This window comes from Parambassis ranga, chromosome 5 (genome assembly GCF_900634625.1).
Source record: "Parambassis ranga chromosome 5, fParRan2.1, whole genome shotgun sequence".
NCBI lineage: Eukaryota > Metazoa > Chordata > Actinopteri > Ambassidae > Parambassis > Parambassis ranga.
This window is the reverse complement of record NC_041026.1, coordinates 14628572-14654503: the sequence shown is the minus strand read 5'-3', so window position 1 is coordinate 14654503 and position 25932 is coordinate 14628572. Positions and strand designations below refer to the sequence as shown.

Below are 25932 nucleotides of genomic sequence, written 5' to 3'. Positions count from 1 at the left end.
ACCAAATGGTAAAATTGCTTGTTGTCAACCCATCCGTCAAAAACACAAATTTATTCAATTTGCTGTCATAAAATGACAAATTAAAAAACAGCAAAGTCTCACATTTGTCAAAGGGAAATGTCATCTTCTCTCCGAAAAAATGATTTTATTAACTATTAAAGTGTAGTTTCCGGTGTCTAAAAAATAATTCTCAGCACCCTCTCAGAGCAGCACCTCGTCAAAATGAACACCGCCTGCACTCATAATCTACATGCAGTAGTTGTGGCCAGTGTGTCTTCCAATAAAGGAAAAGCAGCTGTGCGCCGTGACGCGCGCATGGACAGAGAGAGAGAGAGGGAGGGAGAGGGAGGGAGAGAGGAAGCGAGAGAGAGAGAGAGAGGTTGTGCGACACATCTCATCTCTCAAAATCAACCAGTCAGTATCCCAAAACACAAGAAGCGCTGCTGATCTTCACAGAGATCCACTCCTCGTCTCCCCACCTGCCAAACTGACTTCACACAAAACTTCCAGCACGCATCCAGCATGAGCGGAGGCAGACACCACCATGGATGTGCCACATGAGGCAGACCGGAGAAACTGAAAACCAGCGCTCAAAGTTTGCCCGCAGAATCCACCTTGACACCGACTGAGCGAACGCACAACTTTACGCGCGGTTTTTTTCCTGCTTTCCTGACACTTTTCACTCATTGCTCTCGCTGCCTCTTGGGATTGTTTGGATTCCCGCAGCGTGTCTTTTATATATGTTCAGCCGGGGAGACCCGTAGTGTTTTTTTTCCTTTCGGGGTGGTCCGCTATAAGGAAGGTGACATGCAGGTTCTCGGTTGGACCATAGTTCTCCTGTGCCAGTGGATCCTACGCAAGGTGAGTTTAACTGTCATGCAGAGAAGAAAAAAGCTGAAACACACATTTTAAACACAAACCTCTGGAGGGTCGAGGTGCGAAATCTCCCACCTGAAAAAAAGACAAGAGATATTAATAATGATTTCACATAAATATTTTTTATCAGCAGTTATATTTTCCGATAGATGAAACGTTTATTTGCTTGAACTTGGTTTAAAGTTGTAATATCTCTATAACAGCTGCTGCAACATAAAAGAAAACACTTTTTATGAATTAATGATGTTTTATTTGACTGGAGAAAAAACCGCGGGTGAGACTTTTGCTCTATATTTCCAAGCGCGCAAGGTTTCTGCTGTCTGAGCGTTTCCCCTTTACTCCCAGTTAAGCAGCCCTTCTTATCTATTTATCTATTTGCGCTCGCAGCAACTTCCTGTAATTTTCTTCAGAAGTTAAACACGCCCGTGGCTTCTTTTACTATCTCGGCATCGCTGTGGCGATGGAGACTTTGTGTGCGCCTCGTCTGCGCTCTGCTGCTGCTGCTGCTGCTGATAATCTGTGGTGGTGGAGAACTGTGCGCGTGCGTGGCGCTGCGCGTGACACATTAGGAGTTTTTCTTGACTTCTTCACCCTGACAGCAGAGTTTGTCCACATCATATCTAAGACCTCCTCACATGAACACAATGCAACACAGAATACAATAAGGAAGCCCGGCTGCCCCAGCAGATACACAGCATGTGCACTCAGTCTGGCCTCTGCTACAAATGAAAGAGAATAAAAACATGACTTCTCACCCTTCTTTTTCTTGCCTTTGCTCACCTCTGACTTTTTCTCCTCCTTCTGGCTTCTTCCTGATTATTTTACCCATCATACACTGCATGTGCAAACATACTTTAAAAATATCTGACATTTTTTTCACTTTTTAATTTTTACAAGCATGTAAAAAAAAAAAGCCATGAAGTGTAAAACAAGTCTCATCACTTAATTCAAGTGAGGGAGTGCTGAGGAGGTGAACGCAAAGCCGTAACACATGAAGTATCTTGGGTGTATCACCAGCAGATTTTCCTGGTGGTCCACTCTTCTCTCCAAACAAACAAACAAAACAAGAAGAATATGTTACCTTGGGTGTTTTGTGTGTGATTTTTTTAAACACACTGTTGGGTGCTGGCAGATTGGGGTTAGGTTGCATTGTGACAGGTAATAACACCTTGAAGATTGAATGCAAATCATTTCTCCTGCTCTCGTCTCGTCTCCATGAGAAGTGCAGCTTGGGTTCAAGTATTTGGATCGACTGCGTATTAGATTATGTCAGCATGCTCTTCAGAGCGGTGCCATTTGAAATTTAGATAAAAAACAGACAAAGGGGGGGGGGGCAAAGGGTGACAAAATATGACAACTTGCAACTTGAGAGAGAGTGATTAGCTTAGGAGATATTGAAGTGAAGAGTTAAAGGAGGAAGGTGAGGGACTGGGTGGAGATGGAGAAGATGCAGGAGGAGAGAGAAGAACACATTAACCACAGCTTTAACTTGACTTGACTCTTTGAACTAAACACACCTCCAGTGGTTATTCAGTTTTACATAGAGGCCTGTTTCAGTGTAAGTGAGTGCTGGCTTAGGAAATATGAGCAGACTGTCTGAAATGTTTATATTTCCTGAATGATGGTGCTCATATTTGGAAAAAAACATTTGTATTTTAAAAAATCATTACAAAAAGCAGTGCTTCTTGCTTATGAGTCCTGCTTCATAATATTTTTCCACCTTGTGTGAAATGATATCCACAGTAACAGCACTACAAAAGAAGAAAAGATGTGTGGAAAAGCTCCTTTGCTTTTTTATGCTCCCAGTAGAAACAATAGCATTAGGCAGCATCTCAACCTGACAAAATCCTCTTATCTCCCCCCCCCCCATAAAACAACTAGCTATATACCCCAGGGATATCACAGCAACTGAGTCACTTTAATTTCATTATATATAGTCCTACTTCCTTTTGCAATCATGTCTCATATATTGTGCATAGCTTTGCATTTCTCTCATGTTGGTGCCCACATGTTGTGTGCTTATTGACGAGCCATCAGAAACCGCGGGATCAGATGTTTTCTTTTTTATTATTTCCTTCCACCATGGATTAAACCAGGTGGTTGGTGGGTTCCCTCCCACTCGCTGTCTTTTTCTTCCGTCCGTCCCCCGTCTGTCGGTCTGTAGGATCGTCTGAACTGTCAACCAGCCCAGTTTTCAACAAGCACTGCACTGGTCTGTAATCTGCGCAAATTATATTCTCTCATCACCCACAAACCGATTAGATAATGTAATCTGTTGAATCATGATGACAGAAGCAATCACATTATACTGCCATATCTGTTGCCTCTGAAATTGTTCCCAGAGATCAAAGAATTCTTTAAAAAGGCATAAATTCATACAGTGTTTTAATGAATTCTTACAGGGTTTGTTTAAGGTTAAGCAACGATCCTTTTCATTTCATCTGTTTGTTCCCCTTTCAACAGTCCGTGTGCCCCTCATTTTATTTTTTTATTTTTTTTGACAAATCGTTACTTGTGAAATGAGTCATCACTTGTTTGATGCGGTGAATAGTTCCACTTCAGGCTTTGTATCAGCTTTAATGAGAGTCTTACTTTAATGTAAGAAGATGTCATATGTTGTAGACTAATAAGTAAATCTGTCTTCACCCTTCTGCTTTACTAGAACTGGAGCTCATATAAAAAGCATCATTTAATCTTAAATTAAAGTAAAACTGGGTGCATCTGCATGTGTAACAGCTCACGAATTCTAGTACAATAATGGTGCCAATATTCAATTATAAAACAAGGTGTATGTGCCTTTACTCAGACTGACACCTGAAGGAGGTTAAGCATTGTGTGTGTGTGACATTGTTATTGATAGCTCTTATTTATAAGACAGGAAAGAAGAGAAGTCCGGAACATATTGAGGAGTTTACTGAGGAGCTGCTGCTCTCACTACCGAACAGGCCTGTTGTGAATATTTGGTTCTTTTGCTGTTGGAGCCACCTGTTCAGGTTTCACATTCAGATGTTAAAGGTGTTCTCAGGTCAAGAGATTAGGACAGGCATTTTATTCAGATCTGTTACTGAAGAAAAAGTAACAAAAACACTGTGAAAATGTGAGTGGACATTACCCTTTACTGATGCATTATAGGCTATGTAGCAATAAATTAGTGGATAATGTGGTGCTCTGGTTTGGTAGTTTAGGCTTTAAATTTACAGTATATACACATATGTATTAGATGATATGAGAGGCTCATATGTAGCCTGTAACTGTAATGTAAATGTAAGTAAGTATGAAGTAAAAAGAAATGAAAATACTATAATTAGCTCCAGTTTGTCCTTAAGCACAGTCCTGAGGTAAAAATCCTCACACTGTGTGCAGACTTAATGAGCCACATTATTATTTTTTTTTATTTTTTTAACCTGGCGATTACACCATACCTTTTTACATTTTAATGTTGTTTTTTTCCTGTGATGTCCTTGCGGTATTGTCCCTGCAAATTTGCATACAGCCACAGCACACACACAACATTTCTCAGGCTTAATTAATTTCAAGGGTTTCATGTTTTCTGCCACTTCAGGTGAAGAGGAAACAATGCGGTCATGCATTGTGTGGCTGAAGCTAGCTGCATCGTGTCATGTGTAACTCCCAACCTTTTCCTCATTGTGGGGTCCTGTGCTGAGCTACACAGTAAACAAACGGTTGCGGTTGTAGCACGGGTGGGACAGGTGGGGGACAGAGAGACGTGAAGTGTCTCGTAGTTCTTTCAGGAAAACACAGATTTAAAAAAAAAATGTGACAGCCATGTGAGTTTGTGGTGGGAATGTGAAAGTGGAGTTTATGCACAAGACCAAGAACAAATTAAAAATATAATTAAATATATAAATGTGTCAAGACACTTTTAGTCGCTGCAGCTGGTCTCACCCCTCTGATGCAGAGCTGATGTGTCTCAGGTTAAACCTGCAGATGTAGATCACACTTTTAATATATGCAGATGAAACAGTTGAAAAACTGGGTTTGTAGTGTTTTTTTTTTAACTGTCACATGTGTATCTGGCTTTGGCACCTAAATTTAGGTTTGATCCCAAAACATGTTAAAATTGAGACCAAATTTAGAATCTGGGCCTTCTGACACCAGTGAAAACAGGTCTGTCTGTGTGTGTGTGCTGCATTTGGTAAAAGGCATTTACATTGAAGCAATGTCCAATTGTTCCCTATAACGTATTTTATTATATGACCACATTATTAACATCGGTAGGATTAAGTGTGGAGTTTCCTCATTCTTAGGGGCACTTTATTAACGTAATCTATTCTTTGTGAGTCATTTTTGGGAAAGGAAAAGTAGTCCTTCACATTTTTAACCAATTCCACTTAGATCAGCTGAGGTTGTCAAATGACAGTTTCTACTGGCTAGAAGCTTAGCAGGGCAACTAACATACCCCCCCCCTTTTTTCCAAAAAACTGACGCTAGTTGCCCTGCTAAGCTTCTAGCCAGTAGAAACTGTCATTTGACAACCTCAGCTGATCTAATTGGAATTGGTTAAAAATGTGAAGGACTGCTTTTCCTTATGCTATTAGACATCAGTGGATGCAACAAATCATAATGGAGGAGGGGCAGGAGTTGCTACCATAGTGGACCCACACCATTTCATCCTGGAATTAACCCAGGGAATTGAATCCCTTAACCTAAATTAAAAGTGCAAAGAGCTAACCTGAGGTATAATGTAACAGCACCTGACATTAATCCCTGGGTCTTCTGGTTGAAAGTTCAGTGTGACTAAATAGATTTTGTGCCTAAACACTGAGATGGAAAATAGAAGTGATCAGCAGCACTTCAGGACAACAGCAGGACAAAAGCAAAAAAAAAAAGACCTCTGCCACTTCTCCTTTCTCCTATCATTTGTGGTGGCCTTTAGACAGCCTCTTCCACCCAGTAAGATGTGCTACTCCACGTATACAACTGATGTAAAAAGGCCACCTGGCCATTGTTGTACTGTAACATACTGTACGAAGCCTACCGGTCCATGGGTGACAAGATGGATGTGAGACAGCCTGTCATCACCAGGAACACATAATATGAGGTTGATATTTTCAGGCCTAAATAAAGCAGTGGTGCAGGGGTGAAAGTCCACAGCAGGGTTAGAGCCACCAACCACCACTCCAACCTCCTAATGCAGCTGTAAGGTCCTGTGATGGCGTGGGGCTGTACAGCCACATTCTGTCTGTACACGAAGTGTAAATGTAAAGGGGGTTGGTGACCGAATGTACCGTCGATTTGTAGGGATGTGTTGCTGTGAGAATGTGTTGGCAAATGAGGCATTTAGGGACCACTGGTAACTTAGAGCTGCAGAGAATATCCTGGACTCTAAGCTGCAGAAGCATCTTCATGCATCAGAGTGTTTCTTACCACCCACTACAAGTAATACTTAACATGTGGGAAACACTGCAGTGAAATTTGGCACAATCACAAACAACAGCTCTCACCAAGATGTTAGTTAAGCTGTCCACTCAGAATCTGCAAATCAGTGGGTAGAACTTGGCATAATGGAGACCTACTGGACATACAAGCTCAGCACAGGTAATGATCCATTAGCACCCTCAGTGGAACCTTCTCCTGTTAAGGATCACTTGAAATTTTTAATCATCTTTTTGGTGTGTTTGCTCTCTCTCTCTATAGTCCATGTCTGCTGTTTGCTGTAGTTGTTTTAAATCGACTACTTAAAGTAAGAGAAAAAAAGGATTTAGATTAAAATAAAGCCTTTTTCTATTTAATTTTACAAACTAGCCGTCATCTGTCAGGAGAGTCTTGCCTTGGTTTGGATTGACTGGGTTGTGAATGCCAGATGGTGGGCTTTCACATAACTGCAAATAATGTTGGCAATTGATGATTGAGGCTTTTATGTTGGAAAGAAAAACATGGAAATCAGAGAAGCAGAAGCTGATGACTTCCTGTCTCACTCTGGCTCTGATGGTGTTCCAAAAAAAAAGCTTACGTTTGTAATATAAAATAGTAAATAGAATATCTTTCATATGGTCACAGTTTATAACAACATGGCAGCGTTCTGAAGTCAGTAGCTGAAACGAATAGTTGGTACTCAAGCATGTAAATGTTTCGCTGGTCTTTAGAAGTGTAAAAGCCCCTTTTTTGTTACAATAGATTTACAAATGCAGAGTTATGAAGAAGAACATGACGAATTAGTAGTGCTAAATTATAATTAGGGCCTAATTTCACCATGATGACTCAATGCTCATCATTACAAAACAGCTTTCTAGCAAATTAGTATTTTTACCCAAAATATAGATTTAAAATGAATTCACAGGACTTCTTTAGTACATATGACATCGTCACCCACATTGATCAAAAATGTGCAATTGTCATAGCAACAGTCTGTTATACATGGCAACAATTTGTTCTTCAGAAGCAGCAGTCCTCAGAGAGCAGTCATTGTTTACTCAACACAGTCATTTTAAACACATTTAAACAACTTTACAGTCAAATACATTGTTAAACATCTGCTTAATTGTAGAAAAGTACATCGTGGCATATATAAGGTGCAAATATGTTAAAATTGTACTCAGATACTTTTCACCAGACCACCACCCTGAGTACACTTACAAATGTAAACATCGACTGCAGTTGACTACAAGAGTGCGTTGTGACGGCTGGTAATGCAGACAGGAAATCCAGATCACTCAGGCTCAAAGCTAGACCAAATCCTATGAAGGATGCAGTGCTTGAATTGAGATTTAAAAGAGGACTCCAACATCCGACAGTCACCTGTACATCGTGAATCTTAGGTTACGTAGGATCTAGACCAGGGAGAAGAAGGCAGGATGTCTTTGCTGCCTTTAAAAACCAGGACAGCTCTGTGACGTTGCTATGATACAGTCAGTCTACAATACTGCAGAACGAGGCACAGCTTTTCAGATTGTGTTGTGGTAATGTACATGTCCAGTGTAGATTACTACAGTCATCTGCACTGAAGGTAGAATTATAAAGAAAAACACACACAAAAACATGGATACTTCACAAACACAGCAAGGTGAGCAGTGTTCCAGCAGTCACTACACAGAGCCAGCTACAGCATTAGTAGAGAATATCCCTGACCTGTTGTTGGAGAAGTGACTTATTGAGCTGCAGTGAAAATGCGGCCAGACAGACAGAAGCAGAACACTGGGCTTTACATCAGACCAGGCGACCCGGGCTTCACTGCCAGGATAATCTGGAAAAGACGCCTGTGGACAGCTGCTGCCTCAACCCCAAGAGGGTCTCACACCTCCCGGCCTGAGCCGCCGTCCAGCCTCCGACGCAGATCTCTGTGTGACTGCCAGCTCCAGTGGAGGAGGTGGAAGTGGTGATGGTGGAGATTGTTGCTGGATGTCTAATTCTCTAAAATTAATTGCTTTATTTGCTGTAGTTATTCTTGACTCAAGTTTTTGTTCCCCATGTGTGATCCGTCTGCTCCCTCTGTCTCCACTTGAGTGAAGGGGTTAGGGTTAGGGTTAGGGTTAGAGGCGAAGATGAGGGCAGATGAGTGGGTAAAGTACATACAGAGTTCCAGGTCAAGATAACCACCACCTGATCTGTCTTGAACTGAGCTCACACTGCAGAACTCACACTCACACAGCATATTAATGCATCCCAACCTAACAGAATGGATGAGACTACCATTATTACAATTGTACTGTGTATGACTCACCATATATTATAGACTGCTACCTGAGTGGGAGCTACGAAAGGGAAAGCCTGAAGAGATGATAACACCCGAAAGGAATCAGTTTGAAAATATTGCTGGTAATCTGTCTGCTGTTAGGATATACAACACAGACGTGCATTCATAGAATGGACCTGCGGAAAAGTGAATTATCCCTAAGCACTCACATAAATGCGTTTACAGCCCTGAGATAAAATTAAGGAATGCAGAGAAATATATGGCTTCCTGATTGTTCTGTGTTGAAAAGACCAAGGTGGGCTTGGCAAAGAGCTCATCACAACACAATTACCACTGAAGCGTTACAGTTATGACGGCAGGGAGGAGAAAATAAACACACTAAGCTGTGAGTATGACCGTATGCTGTGATTTGTATTCAGTGGTAATGAAATAAATGTTAGCATGCTAACATTATACACAAAGATGGCTATCACTGTCCAGTTTCAGATAAAATGTATAGTTTGTGCTTTGTAATGATTTTAGAAGAAAGGCTTAGGTAAACTTTCCCATCTAACAGAACCCTCTCCACCATTTTCTTTTCGAGTCTATCCCCAAAGTGCAGATTTTACGTGCACCTCACTCACTGGACCACAGGAGGGTCACTAGCTACATAAAACAATGGCCCTTTAAAATGTTTTTATATCACCATTGTAGAGCCTGTTATTGACTGAATATACTGTGCATCAGAGCATTGTTGCTGTGACCCTCACACAAATAGAACATGACTAGATGACTTTTTGTGTGTGTGTTGGACTGAGAAATCTAATATTGAATATTTCGAAGTTAAGAGTCATGTTTGCTGTTTTTGTTTGTTTTTTATTTGGTAATGTATTCTGCTGTTGTTTTGCCTGAATCTCCACCAGGGGTTTCTTGTTGTTGTCCTCATTTGCATGACTTAATAAAATAAAGCAGCAGAGGGAGATTCTGGGTGAAGTGGTCAGCCCTACTTTGGATCGGTCTACTCGTGTTGCTCCACTTTGAGAGGTCCCCAGTCAGCGGTGTGTTTATCTCTCTCTCTCTGTCTCTCTCTCTTTTTCCTGGCTGTGAGGAGCAGAGTCGAGCTTTGGAAATAGATCACATCAGAAGGGACGCTTGGCTCCTGATGATGGGCACCGTGTTTGTTTCATACATGCATGATGAGTAGCTCAGCTCTCGGCGGGGGCCACCAGTTATGGCATAACGCCTCTGCCCGTGGTCAATGTGTTGCCTGGTCTCAGCTCCCCCCTGGGAGATAATCACACGCTGTGCTTCATAGTTGTGCTATTTGATACAGCCCGTGTGTATTGTGATACTTTCACGCGTGTTTACTGGTGCGAGAAACATGCATGCGAGCAGAGCATGAGCTCACGCAGAGCGCTGAAACGCTGTGTAGAATCTTAAGATGATGACAGCTTGTTTGTGCGCTGGTTTATGTGCACAATTTACCCGTGTGTTTGTGCACATATATATATATATATATATATATATATATATATATATACACTTGATACACGCTCCCACTGAGCATGATATTAAAAACACCTGCTGTATGACAGCTCATATCTTTCAGTGTTTGTTGACAGAATAATTTTACTTTGTTGTTAAGGTCACTGTAGGCGGTGGTGCAGTAGATACCATGATATTAAAAAACACTCCTAATAATCTTCTAAAATCATATTAGAAGTCAGTTTTAAATTAATGTTGAACAATGGACAGTTGTCTTCCTGGAGAGAGGAAGCTGCAGCTGTGGTCATTAGAGTGCACAATCCAACAGTAACATACAGTATTGTTTGCTTCTATACAAAGCAATTCCCATACCACTATACTGTTGTCAGATATAAGGCGCTAATTATGTTCATTGTCTTTATTTAGCTGTACTGTATATATAGATGAGTGGACCCTCACCTTGGCCCCGTTCACACTGGCGAAAGTCAGTCCAGCTAGAGTAGAATTGTATCTGGATAGCCTTTAAGCTGGATATGTTCAGACCTATTTTCAAATCTGGCTATCACACATGTGTGTCCACGCTCAATCCGGCTTAACCCAGCTTGTTTGCTGTCCTCCAAACCACTAGGTGGCGCCTCGTACTATACAGAGTCCATTCAGGCCGCGGTTGGACTGCGTGTGCGCATGCGTCTTTTGTCCTGTGTGGCTCGTTCTTTCGTTTTTTTCCGGTTCAAAAAACAGTTTATTCCTTTGTAGCCCTGTCTAAAATAAACCTGGGGCAAAGCGGTTTATTTTAGTTATGGTTGTTTAGATACAGCTTTTGTACGCAACCCGGACACTGTCCCTGTGAACCGGAAGTATCACATCACTAGCTGGATTCGCTAGCTGCATTTGTGTTCAGACCTGATCCACATTTGAGCCAATCCGGCTAGATCCACTCCAGAGGTGAATTGAAATCAATCAGGATATATCCGGATTCGCTTTGTTCAGACTCAGAAAAAAACTATCCGGATATATCTAGATACGGCCCGAATCCTGCTCTAGCCTAGATTGATTTCTCTAGTGTGTCTCCTGGTAATTTTTAAAATGGACAGAGGTAGAGTGGGAGTTGAGCAGAGGCAGGAGGGTGATGATAATGCAGACAAATATTGATTCAACAACATTACCCACTTTTCAACACAACCTTAATATGCATCATTTTGATGAGAATATCCCTCATTTTTATAAGAACCTGTAACCAGGTTCAGTATCAACCTGTTAAAATTTAAAAAAAAGTACCTTAGATGAGGACAATTTTTCTGTGTTTTCCCCACACCATATTAGTGTATGTGTACACTAGGTGTTATTAGAAAGCTTTTGGTTTTCACAGCATCTTATGATTAATAGTGATACTCCTGGGGGAGATATATAGAATAGGATTTTGTGGCTGTAATGAAATATTAAAAGTGTAATCCAAGCAACACCAAATATCATAACTCAGGGTGCAGATGGCAGAGAATGTGCAGGGTCAGTGTCAGTGTGAGGACCCTAGCCCGACATGGGACTGCGGAGGAGGGATTAGTTTTTTATCATTTTTTAATATCTCCTGCACAGCTTGTAATGCATTAATTCAGACAAGCATTAAATTTATTGGAGAACTGAGGCAGAATGAGAGCGAGTGAGAAGAAAGTCTTAGATTGGTGACCCTTTTGTTAAGCCCCAGTATGCACTGAAGGTTGGCAATCACACTGTTTTAATAAATAAAAGATCCCGTGTAAATCCACTGGACATGGAATCTCAGGGATTTGATGTTGTTGTGTGTTTTTTTTGAGAAGACATGCAATAATGGAGCCTTGTTTGCATTCTGTTTTGTTCATGTAGGATTTCTGGAGCTACATGGGAAACATTATTGAGATGAAAGCCAGACAATATGTTTGTATATGTACTATGTTTTATTTAGGATTTGTCTCCTACAGACTGTTTTCCCATGTCAAAACTTTCTATATGTGTTGTGTCCTGGACTCGAGCTTAATGGAGAGTGGTCAGGAGATTTCAGTGGAGAACCGAGCACTCCACAGAACCATTTGGTCACAGATCTCTCGCACCTCTCTCAGTGTGTTTCCCCATCTTTCTCTCTGGCTGGCTTTCATCTTACACCTCTCTCACCTGCCACCTGCCTGTCAAGAACCTTCACAATCGAGCCTCTATCTTTCACTCCATTGCCCCAATTCTCCTCTCGCAAGCTCACTTTTTCCACTTCCTCCACATCCCTACCTTCAGCCTTCATACCGGTCATGCCCACCACACAACACAAAACACTACTATGCCAGTGTCTCTGATTAAATGTAGCCCTGGAAGAAATAAAATATGTAAGGAGAATTTCATAGTTTCAGCTTCCAGCTCCTTGTGCTCTGGTAGTTTGTGCTGTGGAGATGAGATTTGCGTTTTATTTTACCCCTTTCCTCTCCTGGTGGTTTTTGGCTACAGTCATCATGTTTCTCTCTGGGTGTTTCTGGATCAAGACATGGCAGTTCTTGCTGCTAAATTATATAAAATCTCTGCTTGGTTTTTAGTTAATTAGCCTGAGAAACGAAGAGGTGGGGGGGGTGTGGAGATTGATGGCAAGAGGGAAAGTAAGAGTGTGTGTGTGTGTGAGGGTAGACTTTCCCTCCTTTAACTTGGTCCAACTTGGCCCAAAGGAGGGTGCTGGGGAGGGAGTCTAGGTCAGGGCTAGGGAAGCAGAGGAGTGCACGGCAAACTGAACTTGAGGCTGTGTAGGCAGACGGAAACATCAGAAAATCATCTCACATCTTAACTGACCTCACATTGGCAAATTTCATTATACTCCTCATGCAGAGTATCTATCAGCGTGTGTTAACAGACTCTGTCATGCATTTTACCACTTTATGCTTCTGATGTTATTGTTACAGATTCAGAAGGAGTCCAGCTGTCAGTGAAAAAGTTACTAATATGTGCGTTACAACATAGAAACAGTCCATTGACAGTGTGTATTTGTTTGGATTGTCTCTTGATGATGTCACACACAGGTTACCTCAAGTTTATTAGTACTAATGTGTTAAAATGGGTTTGTTGTGTTGTCCTAAAAACAGTCTTCAACAGACAAAAAAATCACATTTTTAAGGAGCCTGTGACCTCTTGTAATTATGTGAAAAATGTGCTTGGAAAATAGAAATATGAGTTGCCAAAAATGTGAGAAAAACTTGTTGCAGATTGGAGATTTTATCCTCGTAACAACATCCTTTCCTGACGTGTTAGATGGTTTGTCACAAAGAACCATTTAGTTAGTCTTTCTGTGAAAATTACCAGGCCAACAATCTGTATTTACAAATTTTTAAGTGGCTGAATTAACGTACATATTGAGACAACTCCTACATCATTACAGAATCCTTTGAATTTAACCCACTGGTCTAATTACTAATGATCCTGATCAATCAAATCCTCCGTCTATAGTCTTTTCTGCAGTCTGTTCTTCAAAAACCTGTGACAGAATGATGCAACTGATTAATTAGAATCAAGTATTCACAACTGTGCAAAACAAAAACACCAGAACACACAACAGGTCTAATTTAAAGCCACTAAAGGGAACTTCAAGTTATGGCTCTGCCCTAAGTTGAAATCAGGTCCCTGAAGCTTCGGTTCACTCTGCTCAGCAGATGTCACCCTAGCCTCGGCAACCACTTGGACCAGACCCCAACCTGCATGTGGCAACATGACCAGTCAGTGAGAGTGACATAATGTGGCACCTAGAGAACCAGACAGACTGAGAATGAGAGCCAGGAAGCGATAGACTGAGAGACAAATGGAGAAACTGACACATATGTGCCAGCAGCCAGAAGCTAGCCATCTCTTTGCAGAGGGCTGCACAGCGTGAACAATACAATGCAGCATAAACAAGGAGGGCAGCAGCAGAACAGTGTGATCCCTTAAGGACCAAGCAGAGGATTGCTGATCACACTCTTCTCTTTCTCCTTATGACTTTGGGCAGAGTTCTTTCCAACAGTGTAACCTTAAAAAGTGTCTGCTGTAGTCGAATATTTTGCATGGGTGAATGCATGCAGTTCCACTGTTCCAGTGGAAGTTTAGTGATGAATTGACAGCTGTCACTTGAACAAGTAGCATCAATTTAAAAGCTCCGTCATCCAGTATTAGCTATGGGACTGTCACTGTGTTTTTATGTTAAAATTAGAGTGGACAAAATACTACACCACATACAGTGCTGTAGAAACAAATCAGCACATTGTATATACAGTGAGGTGACGGCATCCATGGTGTCTTCACTGAGCATAGTGTGCAACATTCATTAAATAAGGCAGCCATCGCACCAGTTTTTTGTATTCACAGCTGCTGATGCCCATCAGGACCGCATATCCACTGCACATAAACCACCTACCCATTCATAAAAGACAGTGACACAGGTACAGGAATGCAGAAGAAGAAAAACACATCGATGAATGATGTCAACAAATTACAATTTAAAAATTCATAATTACAAAAATGGGCGCTTATATTTTTAATCCTTCTCTGTGCAAGCATGAAAACATGTCGAGTTCTAGCCTTAGCTTTGTGATCGTTGCCTAATCATATATGAGATATAGCATCAGCGTCTACTGTGTCCTTCCAACACAGCTTTTCACACAGCTGTCAGCTCAGTGTTGTTGTGGTATCTGTGTACAATTTACATAGAAAAATGTCCTGCTGTGCACAGAGGCTGGTTCTTCATTTGTTCCCCTGAACTAGCTCAGCTGTCAACATGGAGAGTGACCTGTCCACCCAAAGGTCTGCTGATGGAACATTTTTCATTTTGACTAGTAACAACAACAGACATAAGGTTTGTCCAGAAGGGTGACATCTATTGTACTTTGTTTTAAAATGAATGTCTCAACATTTACTCTTTCCTCTGAATGTAATGATTTTAGTTTTTATATAGTGTCAGCACTTTGGCTTACTTACAGACTGTAGTGTTAATCCAAGTGCAAACATTTACCCAATATGCTGAGGTTTGTTTCCTCTGTCAGTGGTTTCTTTTTTGTGGCTTTTATGATGATAAGCACCATCTTAACCTAAAGATTCTATTTACAATGTAGCAACATTTAATTGCCGCTGTTGTTTTCCCTGGTGACGACGGGTTGCGTTACCACACTTCACTGCTACTGCAGCTGTAGGGCCTCCCTTAGCTTTCACCACTTTTGTTACCACTGTCCAAACTCTTGTTGTTCATTTCCTTCATATTTTTTCTCTGCCACTCTGTGTGGTTGGGTGTTTTCGTGCAGTTGAGATAAGGAGGCCAGGGTGATCTCATGTCTTGCTACATCAGACAGCAGAGTATTGAGAGGCCAACATTGTGTCCTGATGGCCCGCTGAGCCACATAAATCAAACACATGCACACACAAGGACAGAAGGAAAGAGATTAAAAAGATATCTTTGATTGACTACCCTGTTGCCTTGTAAAAAAACAGAACAGACCAAAGAAAAAAAACAGTGTATTGGTACCTGTGCTGTGGTCTGGTATCAAGAATGCCTGTGTAAGACCTTGAATAAGAAAACCCTGACTTCGAATGCAACACACACACACACCTCAGAATTTATGATGCCGTTTACTATCTGAACATAATTCTTGTGATCGACTTGAGGACTTAACCTTAAAGTAACATCAAAAATGACGTGTCCACAAATTTTGCTCCGACATAATTGTGTGCCTCAAGGTTTATCACGTCGAACACAGTCCCATCAGGCAAAGCAATTCCTGTTTCACAGAAATGTGCGTTATTTGGAGATTGCCACATCTACTAAATAGAGATTAAAATGAGATTTACAAATGAATGCTGCTGATAAATGTTTTTTTGTAATTTCCTCTGATGTTTAATCCACGAGGTCAGTGATTCCCACAAGCTCCACCCCCCCTACCCCCCACTTTGCATCACCCATTTCTCTAATTCATATTCCACCCACACACTTTATATCAGCTACACTACCAGGTCCAGTTATTATCCATCACAGGGCATATATTACAAAGAGCTTTAACATTTAATGTGTGCTCCTAAATAGTATGTTCGATGCAGGGCATGCATGTTAACATTTTGCCATGGCAAACCTGAACAGCCCATCGCCTCAGCAGTGATTTCTATTTTGGTGAAAATTGATTTTCATCTGTGATAACAAATGTTTCCTCGTTGAGATATCAACCCACCCTCCCATTTTCATTTAGTACGTGTGATGTAGCAAAGATTAGATTCTGTTGCCGAATGGTTTAGTTAATGATTTCATTCTTGTTCTTCATTGAGATATCAGACCACACTGTCTCCTTTCAGTTCACATGGAGATTACATTCTGTTGCCAAATAATTTCATACTTGTTTTATAGATCAGACTGACATGTCAGATAAAGAGATGTCAATCCTTTAAGTCTAACATGCTATTTTTATGTAGAGTATGTTCATGAAACATAAATCTGTGCCATGCGTTTCTTTCATCTCCCATTATATATATATATATATATATATGTATATATATATATATATATATATATATATATATATATATATATATATATATATATATATATATGTATATGTATATATATATATATATATATATATATATATTATATATATATATATATATATATATATATATATATGTATATATATATATATATATATATGTATATATATATATATGTATATATGCAGGCAGAGGCTGCTGCCTCTGTCTGCATCTGATGTACACATGGGGCCCTCACACACACACACACACACACACACACACGTAGAAGAGCTGCTGACGGCACAACAGCAGCGAACCTGAATATAACGAGCTGGTAATGTTCAGAGAGGTGGGCGCGTACGCGCTCGTAGCATTATAATACATTCATATACACGCGGCCCTTCCACTGCGACACACGTCGCGCGCACACACAGGCTTAGAAGACGTGCCGCTGCTGCCGGCAGAAAGCACCGAACATAAAGGTGGAGTTCGTTTTAGGGACCAGTTCCTCCGTTCTCTTTTCGTTTTCATTAAGCGCACTCAGAGTTGGCCGAGTGAAAAAACTCATGCGTCTGCGCGAACATAGAACTGCAATTAATAGAACGTGCTCTATGGACGATAAAACGATCTCTCCGTTCTGGTAGATCGCCGATACATTCAAATCCTTCACGATCATTTATCGTCAAATCGCACAGCCCTATACATATGTATATATGTATACATATATACATATATACATATATATATATATATATATATATATATATATATATATATATATATATATATATGTATATGTATATATATATATATATACATACGACAAGTTGCTATCACTACATTGCTATCACTACATGGCGGCGGTCATCAACGTCCTGGAACCTCCCACCGAGCCTCAGAACGGCTCTTCAGAAACAAACGGGTGACGTCACGGAAGCTCTGTCCATAGTTTTTACTGTCAATGGTTACACCCTGCAGAGGTTGCCATATAGGCTAACATTTAGAGACAAACTACCAATCACACTCACACCTAAGGCTGATTTTGGAAATCGGAACAGCTCCTTCTGTGGGATCTGTTCAAAACGAAGCCAACTCTGCAATGTTTAAGTGATGCATGTTATGGATTTATGGGATTTGTGGCTTAGACCATGCAAAATTTACCTTGCCCATCTCGGCGACAAGTTGCTATCACTACAAATAACAAGTTAATGATTACTCGTGACCGCTCCAGTGTCATTTGACCTGGGAATAAATGCTGGTTGTACCTGTTATCAAAGAAAACCAGCTTCATACGCTCTCTGTGGTTTTAAGGACATAATTGCGCAACTTCAGTGAAGTGGTTTTGATCCTGGAGTTGTGAATGAAATAGGATGTCTCAGCAATGATACCTTCTCCAATTGATGCAATTAAGAGTAAATTAACCTGTCCTCAAGCACACGACTTCATGAACCTGCCGTTTTTGCGTCAGAAGTTTTCAAAAGGTGTCAGTTAAACATGATTATTCATTTTGATGTCACTTATTTAAGATTTTAAAATAGTTGCTCTTCTTCAACTGTTTTCCATGAACTCTCCATGATACCTGTAGTGTCCTGTTCCTTGCTCTGAGATGGTGTAAAATGACTTGTCATCACTTCATAATTATGCAGTGACTCATGAAGGTGGCAGTTTTATCTGTGATATGTGTCAGTAATTTAAATTCACTCATCTGTGTTTCCTCTCTCATTTCTGTTGTTAGTTTTGCTGATAACATGCGGTTTGCCCTCTGAAGGTGTCATTAAGGAATAAGGTCATTGATATTGTGCATTATTTTTTATTTACATCATCACTATATGTAGATTTTTGTAATCTTAAATACAAAAAAACTGATACCAGTTTTCCACAAGCTGTGATTTACGTCAACAATGTAAGTGCTACCTTTCTTAGGAAAAAGCCAAATAATAATAATAATAATGGTTCTCTCCTGCAGAGCAGTACAGCTACTGTTATCACACATGCTGTGTTCTGAATGGGTTTAACGGATGTCATTTTTTAAATCAACATTTCTCAGACCAGACTTTTAGGTCAGCTGGAACTGATATATAAATTTCTTCTTTACATAAAAGTAAAAGGTCGAGGTGATGCACCAGCAGTTTAGTTCATTGTAAAGTCCACACTGCATTTTATTGTTGCACAGTTCTCTGCATGCTTCAGCAGCCTGCGCACACAACAGTGTGAATTTAGTAAACTGACTTGTTGTGGATTCGGAGTAATTCTGGCACTCCAGCGATGGCTCACTTTCAGTTTAGTCTTCAATTACCAGCTAATTGGGATAGTCCAGCAGGGATGTGAACAGCTTTACCAAGACCACAAACAAATGTGTAAATAAAGAGCAGGCTGCTGGCTGTATTGACTTGAGGGTGTATTGGCAAAGCTAACGGAGTGTGCGAGATTGGCCTGTTTGTGGGTTAATTTCCCCCTCAACAAAAAACCAACTGTAACAAGATGATCTGAGAATCTCCGTCGCCCTCTGGAGTTGTTCCAGGGCCACAGGAAGGAGTGATGGCTCAGAATTGTCCAAGAAAAGTTAATGGATGCACTGCAGAGGAGACACAAAGGTGTGGTATTTATTTTTTTGGGGTTAATGGAAGAAAGAGACAGAATAGTATGGTCTGCATTTCTGAGAACTGAGTTTATTACATTTTCTAAATGATTTCTGGCACTTAAGTCTTCTTCACCACTTTTAAGAGTGCAAAATTTCTAGGTCAATTGTTAAAATGACAAACGACACATTGAGGAGATGCTAACTCTTGACAGTACAGACAAAGTCTGCTAATTTTAAAGGAAGGTCAGTTGCTGTTTGGTTAGTATTAGGCATTAAAACTGCTTGGTTTAGTTAAGACAATGAGGTTTACATTTTACAGCCACACTTCTCACATCTGCAACAAACTGCTAACATTAAACCTTTTTTAAACTCAAAAGATGTTTAGAAAGATAAAATACCCACTTCAAAAGTTGGATTCATTGAACTTTAGCCACCATAGACTTTTTGTAACTATGGGCAAAGCATCCATGACATCACCCTTAGGTTTCTAAAGAGCTGTTTTGAGTCTCTGTGAGAAGCTTTAACCATCGCCTAGTTGACAGTGTCATAGTCTGCCTAAACTCCCAATACAGGCAAAGAGGTGGAGTGTGAGTGGAGCTTTAAGTGTGAGGAAGAAGCTTGTGCTGTGTGTCAACACCCATCAGTCACTCAAATTATGCATAGTAGTGTAGAGGGATCTTGAAGCCACTTCACAAGGACTATTTCTTATTTCCTGCTGCTTGTCAGTATTTTTTCCACTGGTATTTTCTGATTTAACTCTGTTTGGGAACCTCTGTAATAAAGTCTGTGTTATATTTTAGACTTAGAAATTTTGTCATAGGAGGGTGAATGCTGTCTCTGCACTGACCTCCATATATCCACCACTCGTGTTGCACGCAGCCATTAGCAGCCACTGACTGAAATGTGTTGAAGTGTGATATCTTTTGCAGCTTACTTGACTAAAAACATCATGTAGGGAAAGAAGGGATTGCGTTGTTTGATGTAGGTGAACTGGCCCTTTAATAAACCATAAATGTTTCACATTAATATCTAGACAGTAATGCGAGAGTTGCCTCAGTGGGTGAGACTAAAAAAGAACACATGGACATATCCACAATATGAATCTCTCCTTTTCCAGGCTCGGTGCAGTAAGGTCAGAAATCGAATTGCTAGAAGTTAGTGTTTGCTGAAAGCTTCAGAGTGCAAGATGCATAATGTCATTACTGATTCAGTCAGCAGAGGGGGTTGTCAGGAAGGATGGAAGAGGAGGAGGAGGAGGGTGCAAAAAAAGCCTCAGCTGAAATTAAAAAATGCCACAAAATGAAATAAAGATGAGTGCTCCACTGAGCCACAGACTGAATATAAAAGACAGTCCTGTGAAATATACATGGCTGCCAGGAGAGTTGAGCAGAATGCAGAACGAAAGTTCCAAACTCTACCTGTAACGAGGAATTCCTGCCCTGATCCTGAGCCTGTTGATCACCACCAAACATTTAAAGATCAAGTCTGTGATCTGTCCAATGGAGCGCTTCGATGATCACCTAGGCAACAAAAGACAGGAAGACATCGAAGGGAAGATACCATCTCCCATATTTAATAAGATTTGATGTTATTTTTTCCTGTCTGTAATGCCTTTATTATTGCAGATTGGCTTAGCGGTGAAAGGTATTGATTGTGAGCCAGAACCCCAACTGGGACTGAAGGAAACGGAGATGGAGGGTGTGGGCTGTTACCGGCAGGTGATTTGTGTTTTGGGGGGTGGGGTGGTGGTGGGGGGGGGGCGTGTAAGGTGTTATTTTCTAGCTTCACTCAAATGTGGAGGGTGCATTTATTTATTTAAATAAATGACAGCAGTTGTTCTTCAACTACCAAGATTTTGTTTGCAACAAGACCTGACATGTAGACACAATCTAATGGTGTGAACAAGTGTATGGTGTGTGTGTGTGTGGTGTGTGTGTGACCAGCGAAAAACATACACCTGTACATGTCAAATCATCCAGAAGAGGCAGCTGGAGAGAGGCAGAGAATATTAGTATATTTTACCTCAGTCGATTTAAGTGCTCAAAGTATCTTATAAAACGTATAATTTCCAAATTGATTTGACAATAGATAGTTAAACATTTAATATTTTTTAGTCTTTTAACAAGCCCTGTCTAAAAATGATGAATTGCAGTAAAAAAAAAAAAGATAAAGGTAAAGATATATGGAGATGATAAGTGAGTGATTGTGCTGCTGCTCCTATTCTTAGCCTGGCAGTGGGGAAACAGGACTAATGATGCTTCCTGACCTTAATACCTAGCATTCAAGGTCAGCCCTCCACTGATGCATCGTGGGCAAGGTGTCCTGGACACCGAGGAGCATTGCCGGTTTGAGTTTTGTTGCTGTTGTTGTTTTAGTGTGACTTTGCCCCAGAATTTATCACTGCTCCTCCCGAAAGCCTGCAAACAGATACGATTACAGGAACAAGCAGTCGGTTCAGCAGGCGCAGCTCTACAGCAGCGCCTGCTTTTGACGTTTTAACCTGAAGTTATGCAGAAGATTCAAAGAAACAGAACAAGCTTATAATGTTACCCTGTTACACTGTGCAGGGAAACATCATAACACAACAGCCTGTGCCTGGGTGTCAATGATGTGCTGAGAATCTATACTTTAATTAAAAAAACGAAAACGAAAAGAATTAGGTGCTAACCTATGTCTTGTTTTTGCTTTGGAATTAAAATCATAAGCAGACTATTTGATTGTCATTGGCCTGTTGTTGGTCAGTTATCAGCCAATAATTCAACAACATGGAGGTTTGACTGTAGTCACTGTAACTTGTGTCTTTTTAGAAAAGCTGCTGTCTTTCTGCACTTGTTTCCTGACATGGAGTGCTTAAATAAGTAAAATTCCTTACATTAATTACAGAGCTACGTGCACATTTACATGTGAAATGTCACTGCAAGTGATAAGGCAGTGAATATGCATGTGATGCCTGCCTTTCGACTGATAAATTAAAAACCAGCTGTGTTTGAGCACCATTCCTAGAGTGTCTTTCTCACCTGTCTTTGAAGACTAGAAACCACAGAGAGAGACAATATGGAAGACTGAAAAAAATAGCTAAATGGAGAGTGAAAGGGGGTGAAATGCAATGGAAGATGCAACTGGGAGGAAGGCTAAACGTTGACTATAGGGAGGCAGAGTCAGCCAGTCTCACTTGCTTGCATCATTAATTTGTGTTCTAATTAGCAGGAATGCCACAGTTGGAATGTGACGCCTGTGTAAGGACGTGTGTGTGTGTGTGTGTCTGTGTGTGTGTCTGTGACCTGCCCTGGCTCCAAGTCTCCTGGCTTGTTAGAAATGACAGATTGACGCTCTCCTGCACCCCCCCCCACCCCCCACCCACCAGACTCACCCCACTCCCCTTACCCATCCCACCCATCTGCTCTGGACAGACGCCAGATCTCAGGACCTGTCTTGTGTTTACACCATGCGGGTGTTTGTGCACGCATGTCAGGCGTGTATAGTTTTCTTATTGTTTGAGTGCAGGAAAATTCTAGTCATGCTTTTGTTGCTTTTCTCCTATGAACACCAAGGCCGAGCGGGTTTTATGAATTGTTTCCCTTTTTTTTAAGCAAATCTAAAAAGTCTAAACTGAGGCTTTGCTACACAGATGTCACATGATGTCATTGGCATCTTTCAGTTAATTTAAGTTTGGTTGCAGAATGTGATTAGTCCTTGGATTTGAACTTATAAAAGACGAGTGACCAGCTGAGAGCAAGGATGAATTTGAGACTGCAGTTTAGATCCCCGGCAAAAGAACTCTGTGAAAGAGCTGGAATTGACTTCAGAGGTCACTATTCATATCCTGTGTTTTCTCACTCATTGTGGATAAACTGCTCCAGTCGAGCTTTTCATCAGCTGTCCCCTGATTCCTAAAGACCCAGACAGTGCAGTGAGCATTTGCCTCCCCGGGGCCTGCAAACATTCATTAAGATAGTGCCAATATCCAATCTTCCAATACATTTCTTTCGGACATATCTTTAAGAAAGAAATGAGAGAAATGTATCAATGTTGCTATCCTTTGGTCAGTGACATCACATTTATAAAGAGTGCGTGTCCTGTGTATGCTCTGGGGTGTGTTTTAGTGTGTGTGTTAGTTATTCTAGAAAAGCATCTAGCCCAGGGACAGAGGAGAGCTGCCCCGCGCTGTAATTGAACCACTGATCCTGATACACTATTAGTCACTAGTCTTGGTCTGTCCAAAATCTTTTATCGCTGTTGGATCGTCACATGCAGTGTGAGGGAGGGCAGAGCAGTAATACAAATGTACCATCACAGATTATACAAATCTATATATGAAGAAAGTCTAAATTCTTTTAGAGAATAATGATAATAATGCTTTTGGTGAACATTTGCTATCTTTTATCTTTTTTTTCTCACACAGTACTTATGAGTTATTGACCTCAAACCTTCTGCATAATAAACACAAAAAGTTGGACTACATGTAACAACAGAACAAATAAAAAAAATCCTTTTTGACAAAAAAACATATGAGTAACCTCTGATGTGGATGATCAGCCGTCCTGACATGCCCTGAGCTGAACCAAAGTTGGACCTGATGGAAAGACAGGAGCCAGACACGCAGAGGCCCAGAGATATATGCCTAGTTACACCATAAGATAGCATGACACAAATAACCGCTGTGGACACAATTGACTGTGGAAAGACAATCCTGTGTTTTCTCTTCTTCTTTGATATTGGGCCTCGGAGTGTGAAACCAGCTCGAATGATGGAAGACTGCGGTCTCTGGAGTAGGGCGAGCGGCGAGCAGAGAAAGAGGGAGGGAGCATGTGAATGGATACTTTGGACAGTTCTGGATGAGCAGAGACACTGACAGCTCCTCTCTTTCTTTCTTTTTTTTTACTGTACTGTTCTCATTCCCTCTCAAAATATCATCACTCCTCGAGTCAACTCCTCTTCATCTCCAGACAGGATTTTATATGAAGTCAGTGCACTTTAAGCAGCTGTTGGATTGATTAGGTTTCCATCTACAGTATACAGCCTCCCCCCACTCCCACCCCCACCACCACCTCCCCATCTCACAGTTTGTCCTGAGGAAAAGAATGAGAGCAGGGCCACTGGTCAGCACTCTGGTTTTCTACATCCAGATGGTAGATGTGAAAGATCCCAGTTAGGGGTCCCAGTGCTGCGTCCTTGAAGCCGGGTGATTTATACACTGGCAAAGGCATCCAAAAGGCAACTGAGGAGAAAACTTACTATACATTGTCTGCGTGTATGTGCCATTGTATCATCATTTATCTTGCCCATCATTTGTAATTTTCTCCTTTTTTATCTGATTAGTGTTGCACAATAGACAGTGGTGCTTTTTGTGCTAAGAAAATCCTGCAGGAAAGTTGTCACTGCAGCCTCAGAAGCAGGTGTGTGTGTGTGTTTTTGTGTGTGTGTGCATAACCTTGAAGTGAACAGGGGAATGTCGCTGTGCCCTGCTGCCAAGCATCTCTGAGGGGTTTTATTCACCAGCACCTCCCACTGTTTTCTCTCCAATTAACTCTGCTATCAGGCCCAGTGAAGACGATCTGCCTCAAGTCCGAAGGGCCACGTATCCCCAGCCGGGTTTGAGCTTTGCCCCCATTCTGCCCTGTTCAGCTTAGGCTGCACATGAATGAAGTATCCTTCACAGCAGGGGTAGTACCACACATGGAAACATTTAGTCTTTTCATCTTTATCTAATCATCCTAGTACATCCTAAATGTCATTCCCAAACCAGCAGAGGAGGCTTCAGGGTTTTAATAGCAGGGTGAAAGGATGCTAAGAGGAGGATGAGGAAGTGTAGACGAAAACAGAAAGAAGAAGAAGAAAATATGGAAGCACTGATCAGTTTTTGGACACAATAATAAAGTCTGTTAAAATAGTTCATTTTAAATTTTCTAGTTGTTTGATTAAGTCTTGGCTTTATTGAACTTGAGCTTATTTCTCTGTTTGAACATAGATGTTTGTTCTATAGCTGGAGCTGCTCTGGTTGGAGACACTTGTACCAGAGTCACTCCAAAGATGCTCCCAGTGGGTTTAGATTAGGACTGAAGAAAAAGTATATATAAATAAATATATTTTATTTTCCATCTACATCATCTATTACCCAGCAAGTTACCATGATATCTGCCAATCTGGTAGCTTTATCTAAAATATAGGGCTAATGATCAAAACAGTTAGTGCTGTCAAACCTCTTTTTATTTTAAAGTGAAAAAAGAAAGGATGGAGAGATGAGACGATTAAAGGCAAAACACACTGAGGAAGAAAAGGATCAGATGGCGAGGCAAGGTTGCAGGAAATAAAATGGAGAAATAATGTGTTTAAGGAAGGAGGAAGGCAAAACAGAGAAGGGCAGAGAAGGAAGAAATGATCATCAGTAGATGGAGAGATGCAGGTAGGATAGAAAAGACAGGAAAACTTGGGCCTTGGGAAGATAAAAGAAGGAATAGATGCAAGAAGGAAAGCCAAGCCCCTCCAAATCCATTAAGAGGGACAAGAGGAGGGAAGATTATTAGGAAGTTTAATTCTAGTCAAGGATGAAATGAAGAACTGTTTGAAAGAAAGATGAAGGGTCGCAGATATGACAGAGGAATTTATAGAGAATTGTTTTGAGAGACAATTGTTGTCAGACCATATCATAGATAGATGAAAGAGTAGTATAATAAAAGAAAAGAGGACACGTCCTCTGAAAGATGTAATGGGAAATGCATAAAGTAAGAGCTAGAACAAAAGAAGGGAAACTCTTGTAGCATTTTACCTGTCAGGCAGCATGGACCAGTACAGAGCTCAAAAACCAAACTCATGTATGTGAAAGCACACAGGACAAGTCACAAGACACAAATGGAAGCAGTTTGAAATTGGTTGC

The 25932-nt window shown here is 40.9% G+C and overlaps 1 protein-coding gene across 1 annotated transcript in view; it reads left to right on the top strand.

The window, feature by feature from the left end:
* Positions 1–807: 807 nt before the first annotated feature.
* nxph4 (neurexophilin 4) overlaps positions 808–25932 on the top strand; it is a 38288-nt gene continuing 13163 nt past the window's right edge. The window contains exon 1 of the mRNA XM_028406662.1: positions 808–861. Coding sequence (XP_028262463.1) covers positions 808–861 — 54 coding nt within the window. The remainder of the gene's footprint in view (positions 862–25932) is intronic.